At 36.3% G+C, this 20367-nt stretch overlaps 1 protein-coding gene across 9 annotated transcripts in view; it reads right to left on the bottom strand.

Annotated features, from left to right (window-relative positions):
* PPP1R12A (protein phosphatase 1, regulatory subunit 12A) overlaps positions 1–20367 on the bottom strand; it is a 157030-nt gene that overhangs the window by 87432 nt on the left and 49231 nt on the right. For all 9 annotated transcript variants that reach the window (XR_001360178.1, XR_001360179.1, XM_014531645.1 and 6 more), the window contains exon 2: positions 13176–13306. Coding sequence is in view for 7 of the 9 variants with exons in the window: in XM_014531645.1 (XP_014387131.1) it covers positions 13176–13306 (131 nt within the window). In the remaining 2 variants the exon portion in view is untranslated. The remainder of the gene's footprint in view (positions 1–13175; positions 13307–20367) is intronic.

The raw sequence follows: 20367 nt of genomic DNA on the forward strand, positions 1-20367 counted from the left end.
AAAGGTATAAAGTAACCAAGTCACTGGTTGCAATTTGGATATGGTATATTAAATAAGCAGGTAGGATTATATCTGTGTTAGAATTACTCAGTGATGAGAGGGGGGTTATGAGGCTGTGTGGAAAAGGTGAATTAGCCCTGACTGGTTTGGCTCAGTGGATAGAGCGTCGGCCTGCGGACTGAGGGGTCCCAGGTTCGATTCCAGTCAAGGGCATGTACCTTGGTTGTGGGCACATCCCCAGTAGGGGTTGTGCAGGAGGCAGCTGATCGATGTTTCTCTCTCATCGATGTTTCCAACTCTCTATACCTCTCCCTTCCTCTCTGTAAAACGTCAATAAAATATATTTTTTAAAAAAAAGGGAAAAAGAAAAGGTGAATTAAGAGGTACAAATTGGTAGTTACAGAATAGTCACAGGGATGTAAAGTACAGCATAAGGAATAGAGTCAAGTAGAGGCCTGGTGCAAGACACTTGTGCACTGGGGAAATGGGACAGGGTCCCTCAGCCCAGCCTGTGTCCTTTCGCAGTCTGGGAGCCGTCGCTCTGACATCCTTAATGCTGCTGCAGAGGCAGGAGAGGCTCCTGCCACCACCGCTGCGCTTGCCAGCTGTGAGCCCGGCTTCTGGCTGAGCGGTGCTCCCCTGTGGGAGCGCACTGACCACTAGGGGCCAGCTCCTGCGTTGAGCATCTGGCCCCTGGTGGTCAGTGCGCGTCATAGTGACCCGTTCTGCAGTTCGGCCAATTTGCATATTGCCCTTTTATTATATAGGATAATCTACACTAATAAAAGAGAAACATGCAAATTGGTGTCACTCCGCTACGCCCACCAGCCAATCAGAGTGACTATGCAAATTAACTTAACCCGACTGGAGGTTAATTTGCATATGCAAGCATGGAGCGAAGACTGAAGGCTCCCGCTGGAGTGAAGACTGAAGACTGAAGACTGAAGAGGCTTGGCTTCTCCGCTGCAACTGCGGCCAGAGGGGAGAACCCTAGCTTCGAGGCTTGGCTTCTCTGCTGTGGCCAGATCCAAGGCCTGGGTCCTGGGTGCCGGAGGAAAACTGGTGCCGGCAGCTAGGGGAAGGAAGGCCTATTGCACGAATCTTCGTGCAACGGGCTTCTAGTATTGTAATAACTATGTATGGTGCCAGGTGGGTATTAGACTTACCAGGGGGATCACTTTATAGGCTATATAAATGTTAAATGTTAAATAAGTTCTAGAACCACTATACTATACACCTGAAACTAATATAATATTGAATGCCAATTGTAATTTTTAATTTTATAAAGAATTATTCAGTGTTAACTGAATTTGCAAACAATTTTTGACAGTCTCTATTAATTACCTTGGATTCTGAGTTTTGTCAAATATCAAAGTACAGATAAAAATTTTTGAGACAGAGAAATAGTTCATTTTAAAATTTTGATTTTTTAATTAAAATTTTGTCTTTAAATCAGAAGCTGAGAACACAGTAATCAAAGAAACAATGATAAAGTAACTTCATCAGCAAAAACTGAATATATTTAATGTCCAAATTTAATAGACAAATACTAAGTTTCTTATATACTGTAGGGAAACTAGTATCAAGAAGTCCTTTTCACTAATATATGAATGCTTCATGTATGCAATATATGAATTTTTAAATCTGAGAAAGTCAGTGTGTGCCGCTTTAAAAAAGGAAACTCTGTTACAAAGATGAACCTCAAGACCATATGCTAAGCAAAATAAGCCAGTCACAAAAGGACAAATGTTTTATGATTCCACTTATAGGAATATCTAAAGTCAAAATAATAAAAACTGAAAATAGAAAAGTGGTAATCAAAGACAATGAGGAGAGGAGAGGACAAATAAATGTTTAATGGGTAATTTCAGTATTGCAAGATGAAAAATTCTAGAGATCTGCAGCACAATGAATAAACAACACCTACTGAATTGTATACTTAAAAATGGTTAAGATGGCCTTAGCCAGGTAGCTCAGTTGGTTAGAGCATTGTACCAATACGCCAACATCAGGGCACATACAAGAAGCAATTAATGAATATATAAATAAGTAGAACAACAAATTGATGTTTCTCTCTCTAAAAAAAAAACAATAAATAAAAATTTTTAAAAAGGTTATAATCTATTGATCTAGATCAGTATTTTAAAAAATGGCTAAGATGATAAAGTTAATATTATGTTTTTAATAATGATAAAACATTTTTATAATATCAGAAAGTCAGCAGAATACCACTAAAACAGTTGTTTCTTAAAAATCCAAATGAATTACTCAAAGTCCTACAATAAAACAGAAATTATAAAAACTAAGCTACCTGAACTTTTCAAAGTAGGTAAACAGAACATCACATCATTAACTTCAGAAATAAATGCTATTTTCTTTTGGAAGTCTCTGAGAAACAAAAATTATAAAATAAGTATAAATATCTATGCATCTTCAGTGGGAATGCACTTTGCTATTTCATTTTTTAAGTTCTATACCACAACGAAAAATAGTTGTAACAGTAAGAATCCAAAAATTTGACTTTGAAAGTATTTTTAGAAATATGCTCTGTTCTTTCAAGCTTGACAAATGTGTGCCACTTTCTTCTGGCCTGATGAGAAATCTGTCATTTAATTTTTGCCCCCTATAGTGTAGTTTCTTTCTCACTGCTTTCATGATTTTTAATTTGTCTTTAGTTTTTCAGAGGTTTGTATACAGCATGTCTTGGTGTGGAATGCTGTGGTTTAACCTCTTTAGAATTTGCTAAGCTTCTTGCACCTGTAGGTTTATATCTTTTGTCCAGTTTGGGTATGTTTTTGGCCATCCTTTTTTTTTTTTTTAAATATGTTTCACTGATTTCAGAGAGGAAGGGAGAGGAAGAGAGAGCTAGAAACCTCAATTATGAGAAAGAACCACTGATTGGCTGCCTCTCGCATGCCCCACACTGGGGGTAGAGCCTGCAACCCGAGCATGTTCCCTGACCAGGAATTGAACCGTGACCTCCTGGTTCATAGGTCGACACTCAACCACTGAGCCACGCCAGTTGGATCCTTTATTATTCTTTTAAATACTTTTTCAGACAGTCCCTCTTTCTCCTCTTCTTCTGGCACTCCAATAGCACAAATACTAGCTCTCTGTTACAGTCCCATAGGCCCCTGAGGCTCTGTTCATTTTATTTTACTAGTAGTCTATTTTCTCTGTTGCTCAGATTTGGTAATTTCTGTTGTTCAATTTTTCAGGTCACTAATTCTTTCTTATCCTCTCCATTCTGCTGTTGAGGCTATCCACTGAATTTTTATTTATTTTTGTTACTGATTTTTTTAAGTTCTAAAATTTCCATTTGGTTCTTTCTGATATCTTCCTTCTATTTCTTTTTTTAAAAAAATATATTTTATTGATTTTTTACAGAGAGGAAGGGAGAGAGATAGAGAGTCAGAAACATCGATGAGAGAGAAACATCGATCAGTTGCCTCCTGCACACTTCCCACTGGAGATATGCCCGCAACCAAGGTACATGCCCTTGACCGGAATCAAACCCGGGACCTCTCAGTCCGCAGGCCGACGCTCTATCCACTGAGCCAAACCGGTTACGAGGCTCCTTCTATTTCTTTGTGGAATTTCTATTTTTTTTTTCATTTAAGCATGCTTTTAATTATTTGTTGAAGTATTTTTATGCTATCTGCTTTATATTTGTCAAATACTAATATTGCTATCAAGCAATGTTGGTTGGTCTCTATTGATTATCTTCTTCCATTTAATTAGAGATTTTCATTGGTATGACAATTGATTTTCAATTAAAATCTGAACACTTTGAGTACCATGTTATGACTCTAAACGTTGCTTAAATCTTCTATGTCAGCTGGCTTTGTCTGGCCCTGCTCTAGCAGAGGAAGGTGAGGATATAAGCCCAGGTTCCCCACTCAATCTTCAGTGATACCAGAGATGGGGCAAGCTCCTTGTTATTTCTTGCTTCCTGCCCAACCTACATTGATACTTCCCTGGCTGAGAAGGATATCAGTGTCTCACTATTCCCCATGTAGCTTCCACTGACACCATGATGAGAGGGAAAGAGGACTCTTTAATGCTTGGTGGTGATGGTGAAAAGTATTCACTGGCCAGTAAGCCTCTGTAGACACCACCCCAGCAGGCAGGACTAAGAGCTCATCCTTACTGCCAGGTGGGGTGGAAGGCCAGGCTTCCCACATGGTCACTATTAGAAGCGCAGGGAGGGCTAGTTAACCATCTGATGTGGATTAAAGTCTTGTCTAGCTCTGTATCTAGCCTAATCTGACATCACCAGTGTGGGTGTTGGGGTGCCTTATTACAGCCTGGTAAGGGTGGAAGTTTACACTCCCGATTTGCCCTATTGAGTGTATGGGTGGGACTAAGATTTATTTTCCCCATGGTGTATGGCTGGAGTAGAATAGTGGTTGTTTTTGTTGTTGTTATTATTATTATTATTATTATTTAGTTTTCTGCCTTGCCAAGGTTGCCCCTCTCCTCGTATTTGGCTAAAGAGATTAGGCTTTTATTGGGGCTTTTTTGCTCTGCATTCACTGGCGCTTTGGGTTACCAGCTACCTCAGCTCCAAGTATGGGATATATGAGGCAAAAAGAAAAGCCAAAAAACTCATCCCTGTGTCATTCTTTGGACCTTAAGATGCCTAGCTGCTCTGCCTTCTCTCTACTTTTAGAGGTTCCTTATATTTATATGTAATGTTGAGGCTTTTTAGGTGTACTTAGCAGAAAGAACAGAATAAAGCATATCTATTCATCTACCTAAGAGGCAGAAATTCTCTTTCCCATTTTTAATTGTCAATAAATTGCAAAATTTATAACATTACTATTTTTAACCTTTATAAAAAATTTCAATTTTCCAAAACCCAAAGACTATTTCTATATTATTTTTGTACATAAATCATGTTATTAGTACAATTGTTAGTAGTCCTGACACCTTGCTAAATTTTAATTTCTAACATCATGATTCCATAAGTATGCTACAGATATAATTAATTACACCAATAGAAAAGACCAAGTTAATATCTGTGAGAGAAATTGGTGTATTTGTGAAACTGGGCTCTATTTCCAATTGTCTAAGCACCTGGGTTGTCATTTGCAAATTCAAAATGTGGGGAAATTTCAATTCCTCTCTGCTCTTTGTAGAGCCACCTTTAAATTTAAGAAATTCTGAAGGTTCTGTCTTCAACATTTTTAATTTCTCTCAATTATTCACTAGAACAGTAACTCTATACTTCTTTGATCATGCACTAACTCCTGAAAACACACACTTAATAAAATCAATTTTTTTATTACTGCAGCTCCCAATTCCCAGAGACAAAAACCCTACTTATTGTGTAACAATTCTAAGATGTATATTTCCCTTATGTTTAAATATCACTGAAATACTCTACAATCAATGGATGTTACAATCAATAATGTCTTAAAATGAATATTGGCCAGGTGGTAGATAAGACATAGTTGTCAATATCTGTCCTCACTTCAATAGATTTATGTGCATTGATATTACCTTATTTGTTGAGCTTAACTGTTGCTTAAAATGTTTTCCTGGATGTTTTCCAAAACTTTCTGTTGATACCTTCTGGTAAGAGCAAGAAAGCACCAACATCAAAACTTGCTAATTGACTATCAGTGACTTAGACGAAAATCCCAAAGTTTACATCAGAACATTCTTAAGCAATGTCACATGACATCAATGACACTAAATTGCCCAGAGAAAAATACTGTGTGAAAAAAACTACAAAAAATCTAGGAGATTAAAAAGTAAAAAGAACAACCACCCCAAATTATAGTTTGATTTTTTTTTTTACCTTTTCAATTAGTACATAAAATACTGGCATCTTAGATTTGATAAAATCCAGTATATGCATTATAAACATATCCAAAATATTCCTGGGTTCCTATTGCACCTTTACCATTGGCACCTCAAATTAGGCCTATCTAAATCCACATTCCACTTTACTCTCTCCTCTGCTTAACCCTATCTCGCTCTTTAGAACCCTTAATAAGTTTAATGGCACCATTTTCCCAATTACAAAGGCTAGAAAGAAAGGCAGAATAGTGTAGTGGCTAAATGTTCAGACATGAAAAGTTAGACTGTACTGGTTCAAATCCTAACTCTGCCATTTACTGTGTGATTTCTATGACTCAGTTTCCTCATCTACACTATAAGAATTTTAATATAGGTCTACCATCACACAGAAAAATATAAAATTATTCATATTTTAGAAATATTATAGATTATTTAACAACTAAACTGAGCCTAAGGCAGTATTCTCTAACCAAACACATTAATATTTTTGCAAAAAATACATTTAAAGGCTTAACAAGGGAACCAGACCAGTGTGACTAAATGAGAGAGCTTGGAGAAAAGTGAAAAAAATGAAGTCGAAAGGTGACAAGTGGCCAAACATGGCCTTGCAGGCCATCAGAACTCTGGCTTTTACCCTGAATGCATTATGAACCTATAGGAGAGTTTTGAGTAAAAAATGTGATATTATCCCACTTACAATATTTTAAAAGGATCACTCTGGCTGCTATATGAGAAATACATGGGGAGAAGAGGACAGTTACGGTTGTGTCCAGGATCAAGGAGAAATGAAAGAGGCGATGAAAAATAGTTTAATAATGGATATATTTTGAAGGACAAGCCAAGAAAAATTGTGAGGATACTGATGGATGTTTATGGAATAAAGGTTAAAATGAAGAAAAGCCAAGTTATAAATATGTCACCACAAATATTTAAAAGTTTTCATATCCTTAAAAGCTGGTTCTTTAATGATCAAGTGACAAAGCTAATGGAACTTTTTCCAAGCTGTAAATAAAACCATGAAAATGTCACTGATGTAAATACTACTAGCATTTTACAATGATATGAGATCCTCAACAGTAGTGTTTTTAAAACGACTTCAAACAAGAAGAAAAATATATTAAATATACTAATTAATCAATATTTCATTCTATATACCATGAAGCTAAATAACATTAGCCTAATACAGAGCTAATTTTCTCTACTATTGGAAAATTTTATGGCAAATACTAAAGCAACTAAAGATTAAAGCATTCCTGCCTAGCTGACATGGCTCAGTGGTTGAGCATCGACCTTTGAACCAGGAGATCTCGGTTTGACTCCCGGTCAGGGCACATGCCCAGGATGTGGGCTCAATCCCCAGTATGGGGCATGCACGAGGCAGCCAATCAATGGTTCTCTCTCATCTTTGATGTTTCTATCTCTCTCTCCCTCTCCTTTCCCCCCTGAAATCAATAAAAAAATAAAAAACATTCCTTAAACATCTGTACTGGAGGCCTAAAAAAATATGGTGATGAAATTAAAACATAAAACGATTATATCAGAACAATAAGCACATCAATAACCAAAATGTTAATAAAATAAGTCATTTAAACTTTATTACTCAAACACAAAACATTTTTCACTAACATAAAAATTTCTATGATTTACAAGAATACAAAAACAAAAACACAACAACCCCAAAACAATTCCAAGGATAAAACTGTAGTCATTCAAATAACGTTCATTGGTCAATCAACAGGGATAGGCTGAATAAACCACAATGACATACTGTACAATGGAGTACTAAACCTAAAAAGAATAATGAGAAATATCTATATTTTCTACTATACAGCATTTTCCATAATAGACTGTTAAGTGAAAAAAGAAAAGTGAAGGAATATGTGTATAATGTTCTATCATTTATCTACAAAGGAGGAGTAATACTTACTTTAAATAATACATTAAAAACCATACTGGGATAAAATATAAAATTAAAAAATTATAGGATGTGGGAGGAAATAGAGTGGTAGAACAGGGATTGCCATTAGAACCTGCTATTTTATATGAACCATAAAACAAAATTAAATTTTTAAAAAACAAACTCTAAAAAATAAAAAAAATTAAACAGTGAACTTAACAGCACACCTAGTTGGTGGTATAACCACACAAAATAGAACTATTTCAACTGATTTCTATACAGAGTAATTTGATGATATATTTCAAGTGGGATACTTAAGGACAAAAAGAAATGAACCACCTTCCTCCTCCCCCCCAAACCCAACCAACCAAACTTCAAACTGCTTTTAGTAATCATATTGTTGCTGTTGGTGGTATTGCTGTTATATTACAGTGTAATGTATGTGTAACATCTGATGAAACAAATAGTAATTATGCGTTATTTTAATCTTGTAGTTCCTGGCAATGAAGTGGAGGAGAAAGGAAATATTGATATATAAGATAGAAGAGATTAAAGAAAAACACCCTGCTGCTGAATTTGAATTGGAAACAATAATCCGTAGTAACAATGAGCACTTCTAGCACCCATTACAAGGAAGGGGATCCTTGGAAAAATGGCAAGTCTAGACCCGGGGCAGGAAATGTAAAACATGTCTGGAACACCTTGTAATACTAAAGTGCAAGTTTACTTTATCTGGTAATGTCCCAAGGACTCAGAAGCCAATATGAACAGACTCTTGATGACCAAAGATGGTATAATGCTGAACATTAATATGATACTCCCAAACTCACTTCATTTATACTTCCTCTAATCCACTCTGGAGAAGGGGCATTATTAATCTCTATTGTTAGTTTTCCCTAAGACTTCTACCTGATTCAAAGCAGGGAGAGGTTGAGGGTAATTACCTTGGTGAAAAGGTGAGATAATTGAGCCAGAATATGAAGAAATATCATTCATCTATTCAACTGGTTTCTGCTAGGTTACAGACCAGACACGAATTGTCTAAAAACTAAACTGTAACCTCATATTCTTTGTTCTACTATCTCCAACAAAAGTCAAAAATTTAGAACTCACTGTAGCCTAATCAGCTTCAAATTCTCAGAGTAAACCATCTCCTTCACTGTTTGCTTCGGCTCATTTCAATAGGGAAGAATTAGCACTATTCTGTGCACAATGCAGTTGGTAAAGCAGCATGTAAACAATTGATGTGTTAGAGATGATGATGAATCAGCCAGGAATATCAGAAAGGTTTGAGTTTGGTAAAAACCGATCAAGTAAAGAAATGAGGCAAATGAACTGCTGTGTGCAAAGACACTATGATGTGAACTAGCAAGGACTGTCAGGAAACTAAAAGTAGCCCAGTACTGACATAGTGAAAAACGTGGAAAGCAATATGAGAAGTAAGAGCTAGGAAGATGCCTGATCATTCCCAAATAATCATATTTTTTCATAAATAATATTAATCATAGAGACTACGTAGCTTGGCCAAGGGCACAAGACTAGCAAATGCAGAACCAGGATTTGGAACAAATTTAACTCCAAATATTTCATTTAGCAGAGTGACCCATTTTCCAAGGTTATTCCTGGTTTGTAACAGCTGTCTCTACATTAGTATTAATGGGGCCTTTTACCCTAACAAGTGCTCTGATTTGGGAGATATCTTCACCCTATCTCTTAAGCCACCACCATGCTATATCTTTCTAGGCCCAAGAAAACTAGGGTTTCATTAACTTCTCACATTCATTAGTGGAATTAATTGCGAAAGAGATAATGCTGATAAAAATAATCATGCATTTGGAAAAGTTTGGGGCTATCACCTTAACAAATAACCCATTATATACTAATTTCTATAAACATTGTCATAATTTTAAAAAATTCTTATGGCAAAAAAAGAAAAGTCATTATTTTCTAATTTTAATTTGGTTCAGAGACACTATGTATTATACTTCAGCTATACTACAGCCATAAATTCTAACTTCCTATAGGAAGGTAGTTAGATCAGCAAAATTCTAGTCAAGCTTAGTCAAAATAGGACCTAAGAAGCTCATATTCCATATCCCATCTCCCAAAAAATAAAAAGTTATAGTTACTCTATTGAAAATGTTAACATTTGAGCAGACTGTTCACCCCCCTCACACTTGTTTACTGGCATGTAAAAAATTGGATATGCCAGATTCTTGCTTTTCCAGAGTAGACAGAGGCAAATATTTAAGCCAGGCCAATGGAAGTACCTTAAGGGGAAATAAGCTGCAGTCAGAGGGTTCCCCTCCCTTGACATACACAGAATATGGAGAAGATAATTTCCACTCCTCAACCAATTTTTATTTTGCTCTTGGGATGGGCATATGGAAAAACACAGTTCAGGAGTTGTGGTTATCATCTTGCACTAAGCGGGGGGCTAGGGTAGGAATAAGGTCCGTATTTGGGAAAGTCAGATGAAGAAAAAGCCTGAAAGACCCCAGGCCCTAGATCAGTGGTCGGCAAACCGCGGCTCGCGAGCCACATGCGGCTCTTTGGCCTCTTGAGTGTGGCTCTTCCACAAAATACCACGTGCAGGCGCGCATGTACAGTGCGATTGAAACTTCGTGGCTCATGCGCATAAGTCGTTTTTCGGCCTGGGCGAGTCTATTTTGAAGAAGTGGTGTTAGAAGAAGTGGGGGGTGTCGGTTGGTTGGGTGACAGGAGACGCGGTGCAGGCGGGCCGCGGGATACGCAGCGTGGGGGAGGTACATCGTTTTGAGGTACGTTTGCTGAGGTCGACCCCTTCCAACTCTCCCATCTACACTCGTCTATCTGAAATAAGTATACAAGATGAGTGTGGATGGGAGAGTTGGAAGGGGTCGACCTCAGCGAATGTGCAATCAACTTGTAGCCTTTTTTAGTGGTACACCGTATCAGATGTTTCTTGCCATGACACATGCTCTCTAACAATCCTAGATCTCCCCGTGGCCCCAGATGACTTATCTCCTTAACAACATAGGAATCTCTGATAAAACTGTTGTTCTTGATGTAATGACCCTACCATCCTATTTGTCCCTGTGATAGAGTGATAGGGAAAAGTCACAGCCCCATCTCTGTTCTCCACATCATTTTATAGTGTATACAAATGTAACACCCTATATAATAAAGAGGTAATATGCAAATTGACCCCCACACCCTTACATCACAAGATGGTTGCCCCCATGTCATCACAAGATGGATACCCCCACATTGTCACAAGATGACAACCTCCACGTTGTCACAAGATGGCTGGCAGGGGAGGGCAGTTAGGGGGACCAGGCCTGCAGGGGAGGGCAGTTGGAGGGACCAGACCTGCAGGGTAGGGCAGTTGGGGGTGATTGGGCCAGCAGGGGAGCAGTTAGGTGTCAATCAGGCCAGCAGGGGAGTTGTTAGGGGGCGATCAGGCTGGCAGGCAGAAGCGGGTAGGGACAACCAGGCAGGCAGGCAGGCGAGTGGTTAGGAGCCAGCAGTACTGGATTGTGAGAGGGTTGTCCAACTGCTGGTTTAGGCCCTAAGGATCGGGCCTAAACCGGCAGTTGGACATCCCCCGAGGGGTCCTGGATTGGAGAGGGTGCAGGCTTGGCTGAGGGGAACCCCTCCCTCCATGCACGAATATCGTGCACCGGGTCTCTAGACCTCTATAACAAGAGCTCTTATTCTTTAGGGCATTTTAAACTTGATATACTCACTTGCAGCTAAAATCATCCCAACTGCCACAATGGGTTATCAATCAAGTCTATAAAAATTATTCCATAGGAAATTATTCAGGACAATTATTATCTTTTCAAACTCGGAAGCATAAATCAAAAAAGAAAACACAAGGATTAAACATCTAAAGAAAGAAATTGGGTTTTCATTTTCCCAGAAGAGATAAATGAAATAATGGTCAAAAGTTAACACATATGAGTACTTTCTATGTGCCAATATGCTTAATGAGTTATGTCAGTTAACCCTCACAGCAAACCTAGGAAATATCATTCCTATTCTATAGAGGAATAAAGGAGAAAACTGAAGCTTATAAAAGGTAAGCAAGGTCATACCACTTGAGTGGTTAAGGAAGCCTTCATAATCCACCTCAGTCAACCCCAGTGTCTAAGTACCAACTATGTAAGAACAGCTAAAGATAAATACACATTAGCTATTTTTTCTATAATGAAGAGATACAAGTCCTCTGATGAGCATGAAAAGAACAGAAGGAGTAAGGAACTTGAGAACCATGATTATAATTATGAACAACCACTATTGTTCTGCAATGGCAAAAAGACCTCCTTTTATTTATTTTTTAAATATGTTTTTATTGGTTTTTAGAGAGAGAGGAAGGGAGAGGCATAGAGAGAAACATCAATGATGAGAGAGAATCATTCATCGGCTGCCTCCTGCACGCACTCTACTGGGGATTGAGCGCAAGCTGGGCATGTACCATGACTAGGAATCGAACTGGTGACTTGTTGGTTCCTGCGTCAATGCTAAACCACCAAGCCACACCGACCAGAGAAATCACATAAAGAAGGCAAGGCCCAGAAAAAAGAAACAAATTACTAAAAGATGTTGTGCAGTTAGTGTTAAGAGTCAGTAATCAAACCCAATGGAGAGCTTTTGATTCCAAGGCCAGAGCACTTTTCATTTCACCAAACACTGCCTCTCCTTTAAATTGAAGTATCAGATCTTTAATATACATGGTGTGTGTGTGTGTGTGTGTGTGTGTGTGTGTGTGTGTGTGTGAAATATACAAAGAAATAAAACTGAAAGTTTACTAAGAGAGATTTACAAAGTTAGCTGAAAAGCTTTGATGTGAGCAGACAGACAATAAGTGTTTGTAGTGTTGACACATAGTTAGAAGAAAAAAAATTGAATGAAAAAATTATTTTGTCAAGATATTCATACTTCCTGTTAAAAGCTTAAATAATTGAATTTTCTTGGAAAGTACCCACTCATTAAAGGTAGTTAATACAATGACTCTTTCTCACTGAATTTGGAAGTAATCTTAATAAAAACTAAACAAGCATAAATTGACTAAATGGAGAACTATGTATCATATTCTCCCTATAACAAAGTAACCAAATTGAAAATTATCGTTAATGTCCCCTAACAATTCAAAATTACATAGAGATAGACTTGAATTATTTGACAATCCTGCACATGTATTCAAAAGAAAAGGAGATGGGGGTGAAGCATGTGTACAATCAATTACTCATATTAATACAAAGTACCACAAGCCAGAGGTGGGGAGACAGGGTGAGGATCTCATATGGGTATCAATGGACTCAATATTAGGATTCCCAAGAACCATTTATTCTCTTTCCTGGGAAGAATAATTTTTATTAATTACAGTAATATAACATGTTGCTCACTTGCCTTTAAGAATAATTTCTGTAAAATCTAAGGTCTCTATAATTGTATTTGAATAAAAGTAAACAGAGAACTGGCTTACTCTGCAATATCGAGATATCCACAGGAAGCAGCTGCATGTAGTGGTATCCAGCCTTCATTATCAGGTTGATTGATATTTGCTCCATTTTCTACCAGAAACTTCACCATATCGACATTGTCATCAATGCAAGCCTAAAAATACAAAAAATTACAAAAAGATTTGATTCAACACTCCTAATAACATAATAATGCAATAGAATTCCTACTTTGCAGCCTTTATAATATAAATATTCTCTGTAAATTAGTCTGTTGCTATTTTGATTGTACTGCCATCACACAGGCCAATGTACTAAGAATTTAAATTGTAAGAGTCCTTGATTAGATACATGTACAACAGTAGTATATGTGACTAGACAATGCCAACCCCATGGGAAAAACAAGTACATTTCATTAAAATGAAAACAATCAAAACTTTATAACTAAGCACCAAAAATATCCTCCATAGCAATGGTTCCCAAAATGTGGTCTGCTAAGGGGGGAGAAATCCTTTTAGAGAGCTGACATGGTCAAAAACATTTTTAAAATGATACTAAGATGGTATTTCCCTTTTTCACTGTGTTGACATGTGCACTTAAAGGTGCAAAAGCACTAGTGGTAAAACTGCTAGTACCTTAGCACAAATTAAGGCAGTGGCAAAAACAAACAAACAAACAATCTCTAACAATCACTGTCTTTGCACTATGCCCACAATTTTAAAAAGGCTATTTTTATTTATGAATGTCCATTACAAAGCAGAACAAATCATAAATTTTATTAAATTTTCATCCTTAAATATACATCTTTTTAATCTGTGGAACTAGACAGAAGTATGCATATAAAGCACTTCTTATAATAATAGTCCTGAAGAAAGCACTTATGAAGCTGAGATGAAAGCTGAACCTGCCCCTTTTTCCAACGTAACATCTTTTTTACTTAAATAACAAACCACCGTTAGTCTAACTTAGATTTTTGGCAGAAAGTTTCTTGAAAATGAATAAAGTAAGCCTGTCATTTCAAGAAAAACAACTAACAGTATTTGTTGCCAATGATAAATTCAAGCTTTCAAAAAGAGCAAATAATTAGTTATCTTAATTTTAAAATGTTAATTATGTAACATAGGTAAAGTATTACTATTTTGGAATGAATTAATACTTAAAATCCTCAGTTTTAACTTCTAGTATTGTAAACATTAATACATACAATTCACATAAACAAAGCTCTTTCAATAATTTTTAAGTTTCTCTCTCATCGATGTTTCTCTCCCTTCCTCTCTCTCTAAATAAAAACATTTTAAAAATTATATTATATTAGAAAGTAGTTTATGCTATTTGAGTGGCTTGAGATAACAGAACTATTTATAAGCTAATTGTTAATTTTTCTTGAGAAAAGATATTAAATTATATTCTCCTATTTTGAGAAGAGGCTCCAAAGCAGTATTCTGATTTTTATCATCAATATAAAACATACTCTATTTAATAAATGTATCTAATACAAATATGATTATTGGTTTTTAAAAATGGAATATGTTAAGAAAGAAAATATGATCCTACATAATAAAAGCATAGTGGGCAAATTGTCCCCTCTACCGAAGTTCTTCCGGGAGTTCGACCAGAGGGCAGGCCAGCCAGGGGAAGGAAGGGAGGCCCCGGCCAGCAGCTGGCAGCCACTAGGGACACTACCAGTGCACGAATTCCATGCACTGGGCCTCTAGTTCTTTATAAAAGGATATGGGAAAATGTTCACAATATATTAAGTTTTTATTTAAAAAAAAAATTTTAAATATATTTTTATTGATTTCAGAGAGGGAAGGGGGAGAGAGATAGAAACATCAATGATGATAGAGAGTCATTAATTGACTGCCTCCTGCCCGCCCCGCACTGGGGATCAAGCCAGCAACCCAAGTATGTGCCCTGACTGGAATCTAACCATGACCTCCTGGTTCATAGATTGACACTCAACCACTGAGCCACACTGGCTGGGCTTTTTTTTTTTTTAATTGATTTTTAGAGAGAAAAGAAGGGAGAGGGAGAGATAGAAACATGGATGAGAGGAACATCACTGACCGGCTGCCTCCAGCACGATCCCTACTGGGGACCTAGCCCACAACCTGGGCATGTGCCCTGACCGGGAATTGAACTGGTGACCTCAGGGTTCCTGGGTCTACACTCGAAGGCTGAGCCACACCACCCAGACACAATATATTAAGTTTTTAAAAGAGGATGCAAAACAAATTGCCTAATGAGTCCAACTTTACTAAAATTATATAAACAAAATGACTAGAAGAATATATGCTAAAGGTTAATAGTAATTATCATTGGTTGTGCGACTGAATAATTTTTATTTTCTTCTTTAAATTTTCTATATAAAGAAACAACCAAACTGCTACTGAAAGTGTAAAATTCATTTAACTCTTTCAGAAAAAGCATTCAACAGTACCTACTAAAAAGTGTATATAAATGATAAATAAATGGTATGGACTATATGTGGGGGGTAGAGATTCTATTCATGTAATAGAATTCTACGCATCAAGAAATAAAGAACATCAAACAAAAATAACTACTGCTACCGTCAACAACATGAATTATCCTCACAGACATATAGATGAGTAGAAAAAGGCAGACACAAAGGATACAATATACTGTAAGTTTCGCCCTGGTGGGTGGCGGGTTCAATTTCCAGTCAGGGCACATACCTAGGTTGCAGGTTCAATCCTTAGTTGGGGCGCATATGGGAAGCAACCAATCAATGTTTCTTTTTTCTCTCTCTCCCTTCCTCTCTCTAAAATCAATAAGCATATCCTTCTTGGGTGAGGATAAAAAACACATAAAAAATATACTGTAGGTTTCCGGTCAAAGCTAATCTCTGGTGGTTAAGCTCAGAATCATGGTTAAATGTATGGAAAACAGATGGGAGGGGCATGAGGAAGCTTTCTGGAAGATTGGAAATATTCTCTACCTTTCTGATTTTTTACTTAGACATAAATACATGTAAAAATTTATGGAACTGTACACTTAAAAGCTGTGTAGTCTATTGTATATAAATTATACCTCAATTTAAAAAGAAAAAATAATAGGCTGCCATTTATTGAAAGCCTACTATGTATTACCTCCAGTATAAGACACTTACCTTTTTCTAAATTGTACATGCTAAAATGTCTTTCTTTAATTTCTATCTGCTGCCTCCTGAAGCTTCACATATCAAATGGAATTACTCTTTTAATGGTTAACCTTTAAATATTATAAAAACTTTCCCCCTTAACAATTATCACATATTTTAGGCTAAATATGTCTAATTTCTTTAGCTACTCTTCATATTATATATGATAAAAACTATATAGTATACCCCAAGGCCCTAGGAACACAGAGGATGGAAAAGGTCATATTATAATATGGAAGACTAGTCCATAAATAACAACGATCATGTAAGGGCATTAATAGCATAGGGTAGAAAGTTCTAAAATATCACTAGTGACATAAAAAGATATTCTTTTGCCAGGCCGGTGTAGCTCAGTGGTTGTGTGTCAACCTGTGAACCGGGAGGTTGTGGTTTGATTCCTGGTTGGGTACATGCCCCAGTGCGGGCTCAATCCCCTAAGGGGGCTGTGGAGAAGGCAGGCAGGCTCAGTGGTTGTGTGTCAACCTGTGAAGCGGGAGGTTGTGGTTTGATTCCTGGCTGGGTACATGCCCCAGTTGCAGGCTCAATCCCCTAAGGGGGCTGTGGAGAAGGCAGGCAATTGATTATTCTCTCTCATCGATGTTTCTATCTCTCTCCCTCTCCCTTCTTCTCTCTGACATCAATTAAAAAACCCTATTTTTAAAAAAAGATAGTCTTTTAACTAGAATGGTCCATATAGTCTCTTTGAAAAATATATATTTGAGGAAAATTTTGAAGATTACATAGGAATTGTTCACTTAGAAAGTTAACTGGAAGGAACTTCAATGAGCAAATGTACTACGATTTTTAAAAAAAGCATGGAATAAACAAACAGCAAGTCATCCAGTGGTATAGAGTATCTATAAATTACAGAACAGGATAAGGCTAGGTCATAAAAGGTCTAAATATAGTGTATGTAAAAGATCTGAATATAATGCAAAGGTGACTGGATTAGATATAAAAGTTGTATTAATTCTGCTTTCTATTCCTACACATCAGGGAACCTGCTGCATTGAGCCACTGAATTGACAGTGGCTCAATTCAGCAGTAGGGTAAAGTAGTAGAAAACATTTTAGAATTTCAAGATGATGTCTGAAAAGCTATTCAGAGTTTTTAAGCAGAGGGACTGACTTGATCAGATCAATATTTCAAAAAGAATACTGAAAGCAATATGAAGAGGGAAGAGTACTCAGACTGGATCTATATTTTAAAAAACTTAGGAGAAAATGTGCAAGATTAATTAAAGATTAAGTATGAAGAGTGAAGGACAGAGAGAAGCCATTCATGGAAATAAATACCACAGATTCAAGGAGCAGTTTGAGGAAAATAAGATGATTTTTAGCTTTGGATATGCTGAATTTATAGGCATCTGTATCTCTATCCAATCACCTGTATCTAGTGGCCAATTGGATATGCAGATCTTTGAAAATAAATGTGGGATGAAAGTATCAATTTGGGAATTATCTGCATTAAGGTAATAATTAAAACAACAGGACCTGAAATCACTCAGGGAGAGAATGCAGAGAAGTGACCTTGGAAACATTAAGAGAAGGGTTAGATTAAATTATGACCAGCAATTTTACTTGGAAGACAAAGACATTTGTGGTATTTTATTCATTAGTTAAAGAGATATAAAGTTCTCAACGTAAGAAAGACATATACACAAGTAGATGATTATATCAAAAGGAATGTGATAAATACAATTACAGAGCCATGCATTGCTTATTGTGGAAGCTCAGAAAAAAAAAGAACTAAGCAATAATGGTGGTAGTCAGGAAATATTTCCTGGAGGAGGCTCTACACCTAAGCTTAACATATGAATAAGTGTAACATTTCCTGGTGTATAAAGAGGCAAAGTCAAGATACATGATGACGATAAAGGTAGGCAGGATCCAGAATAGTCTTATTTGCTTTATTGTATGAATAATACTTTGAGATTGAGGATAAAATATTTTCAGGAGGAATGATTAATTTTTAAAGTTTCTCCATTTTAGGAAGGTGAATGACTAGGCTAGTTGAAAAACTTTTATGTTTTTCCAGTATAATGTAAAAAAACCCAGCAAAAATACCTAATGCAGTTATTGTTAAATATGATTATTTTGTTACAAGCTTTTGAAATGTTTAAATATAAATTAAATGCTAAAAACAGTCACAAAATATACATTATATAAGAATCTCAAGTTGTGGTGTAAATTGTTCCAAGTATTCTCTTGAGCATTTATAAAGCACAGTCAAGCAACTGGCAAAGCTTTCTCATAACAATATTGTTGCTAAGAGAATCAAAAGCTAGCACATGCAGCACATTAAGAGACACATGATTTGCTGACTTTAAATATTTGACTAAATATGGAAAGAAACAGAACAACTCAAATATACGTGCAAAATATTATCTGACATGGTTTATCTTGAATTTTTCTTGAATACATATCCAGAGCAATTACAAATAATAAATGGCTGTGTGAAGACATTCTGTCTTTTTAAATCCAGGTAGAGGCAGCTTTGTCAACTTGAATTGTAAACGAATTCAATAAACTAGTTTAAGTATATAAGTCATCTGTTTTTATTTTAAAGGGGGCCTATCATTTTTCTCAGGAAATTAGCTGAAGGACAAACTCTGTTCCCCACACATTTTAAGGAAAAAGCTGAATAATGAAGCTGAACAACGTTGGCTCAAAATAGACAGAGTCCATGGCTTAAAGACAGATTTTGGGTAGGGCATGCGTATCTTTAAAAAATCATTGAATTTCATTCCTAGAAAAGATAAAAACAAATGTGTTTAGCAACTATGGAATTCAATTGAGTAAAATCACGATTACAAATTTAGCAGCATCTGAAATATATTCTGATAGTGTTATATTCCTTTTCATGAAAGCGGTTTTGTTAAAAGTACACTCTAGAGCTAGACTGTCTGGGATTAATCCAGTTCTGCCAATAGTGTCATTGGATAAATTACTTAAAATTCTGTGTACCACAGTTTGCTCTGGAAAAGGAGAATAATAGTACCCACCTCAAAAGTTTACTATGAGAAATATATGAATTAATACATAGAGCAGAGAGAGAGAGTAGTACCTGTCAAAAAGTAAGTGCTACTGTTTGTATCAATACATATGCCACGTGCTATATCATCCATTTAAATTTTTCTTTTTTCTATTCTCATCCAAAACTTACCTTTTCATCCCTCTATAAATTACAAACCAAAATTATATGGTGGAGAGTTGTCAAATATTCCTTTTAGTACTACTACTTTTGGTAAAAGTCCCATCCACCAATGATTTCTAAGAGGGTGATTAACTTTTAACCTTAGAAATATCTTCCAAACCCCCTTCAAACACTTTTATATATACAAGTTTTATATAAGCTTATTCATACAAATTATATACAATGCAGAATAAAGCAAAAGAAAAGATTTAGTTGTATAAATGCAATTATAACAACTTAGGTGAAAATGTGATTTTAGTGAATTAGTTGAAATGCTTACAATTTGTGCCCAACCATTAGTAACAATTACTGATAAATAATAGACAAATTAACTTGAATATGAAGTTCTCTAAATCAATTTATATTTCCTTGAAACAACTCTTTGACTCCTTAGTAAGGAAAACTCAGTTCTATTCAACTGGTGGGAGCAGAAATTTGTAGATATACTAGAAAATTGCCTAGGCCAGGGGTGGGCAACCTTTTTGTGAGTGCGTGCCCAAACCAGCAAAATCTCTGACTCAAAATTCTTCTGCGTGCCAACGTTAATTTTCTGAGAACGTGTTACGCCTACTTGATATCTCTTAAGGTGTACGTATGTGAAGAACCTTGAAGAAATACTAAAATTCTTTCGAGTGACAAAAGCACAGTATATGACAGTGATGGCGAACCTATGACACGTGTGTCAGAGGTGACATGCAAACTCATTTTTTTGGTTGATTTTTCTTTGTTAAATGGCATTTAAATATATAAAATAAATATCAAAAATATAAGTCTTTGTTTTACTATGGTTGCAAATATCAAAAAATTTCTATATGTGACACGGCACCAGAGTTAAGTTAGGGTTTTCCAAAATGCTGACACGC

This window comes from Myotis brandtii, unplaced genomic scaffold, assembly GCF_000412655.1.
Source record: "Myotis brandtii unplaced genomic scaffold, ASM41265v1 scaffold82, whole genome shotgun sequence".
In the NCBI taxonomy this organism is placed as follows: Eukaryota; Metazoa; Chordata; class Mammalia; order Chiroptera; family Vespertilionidae; genus Myotis; species Myotis brandtii.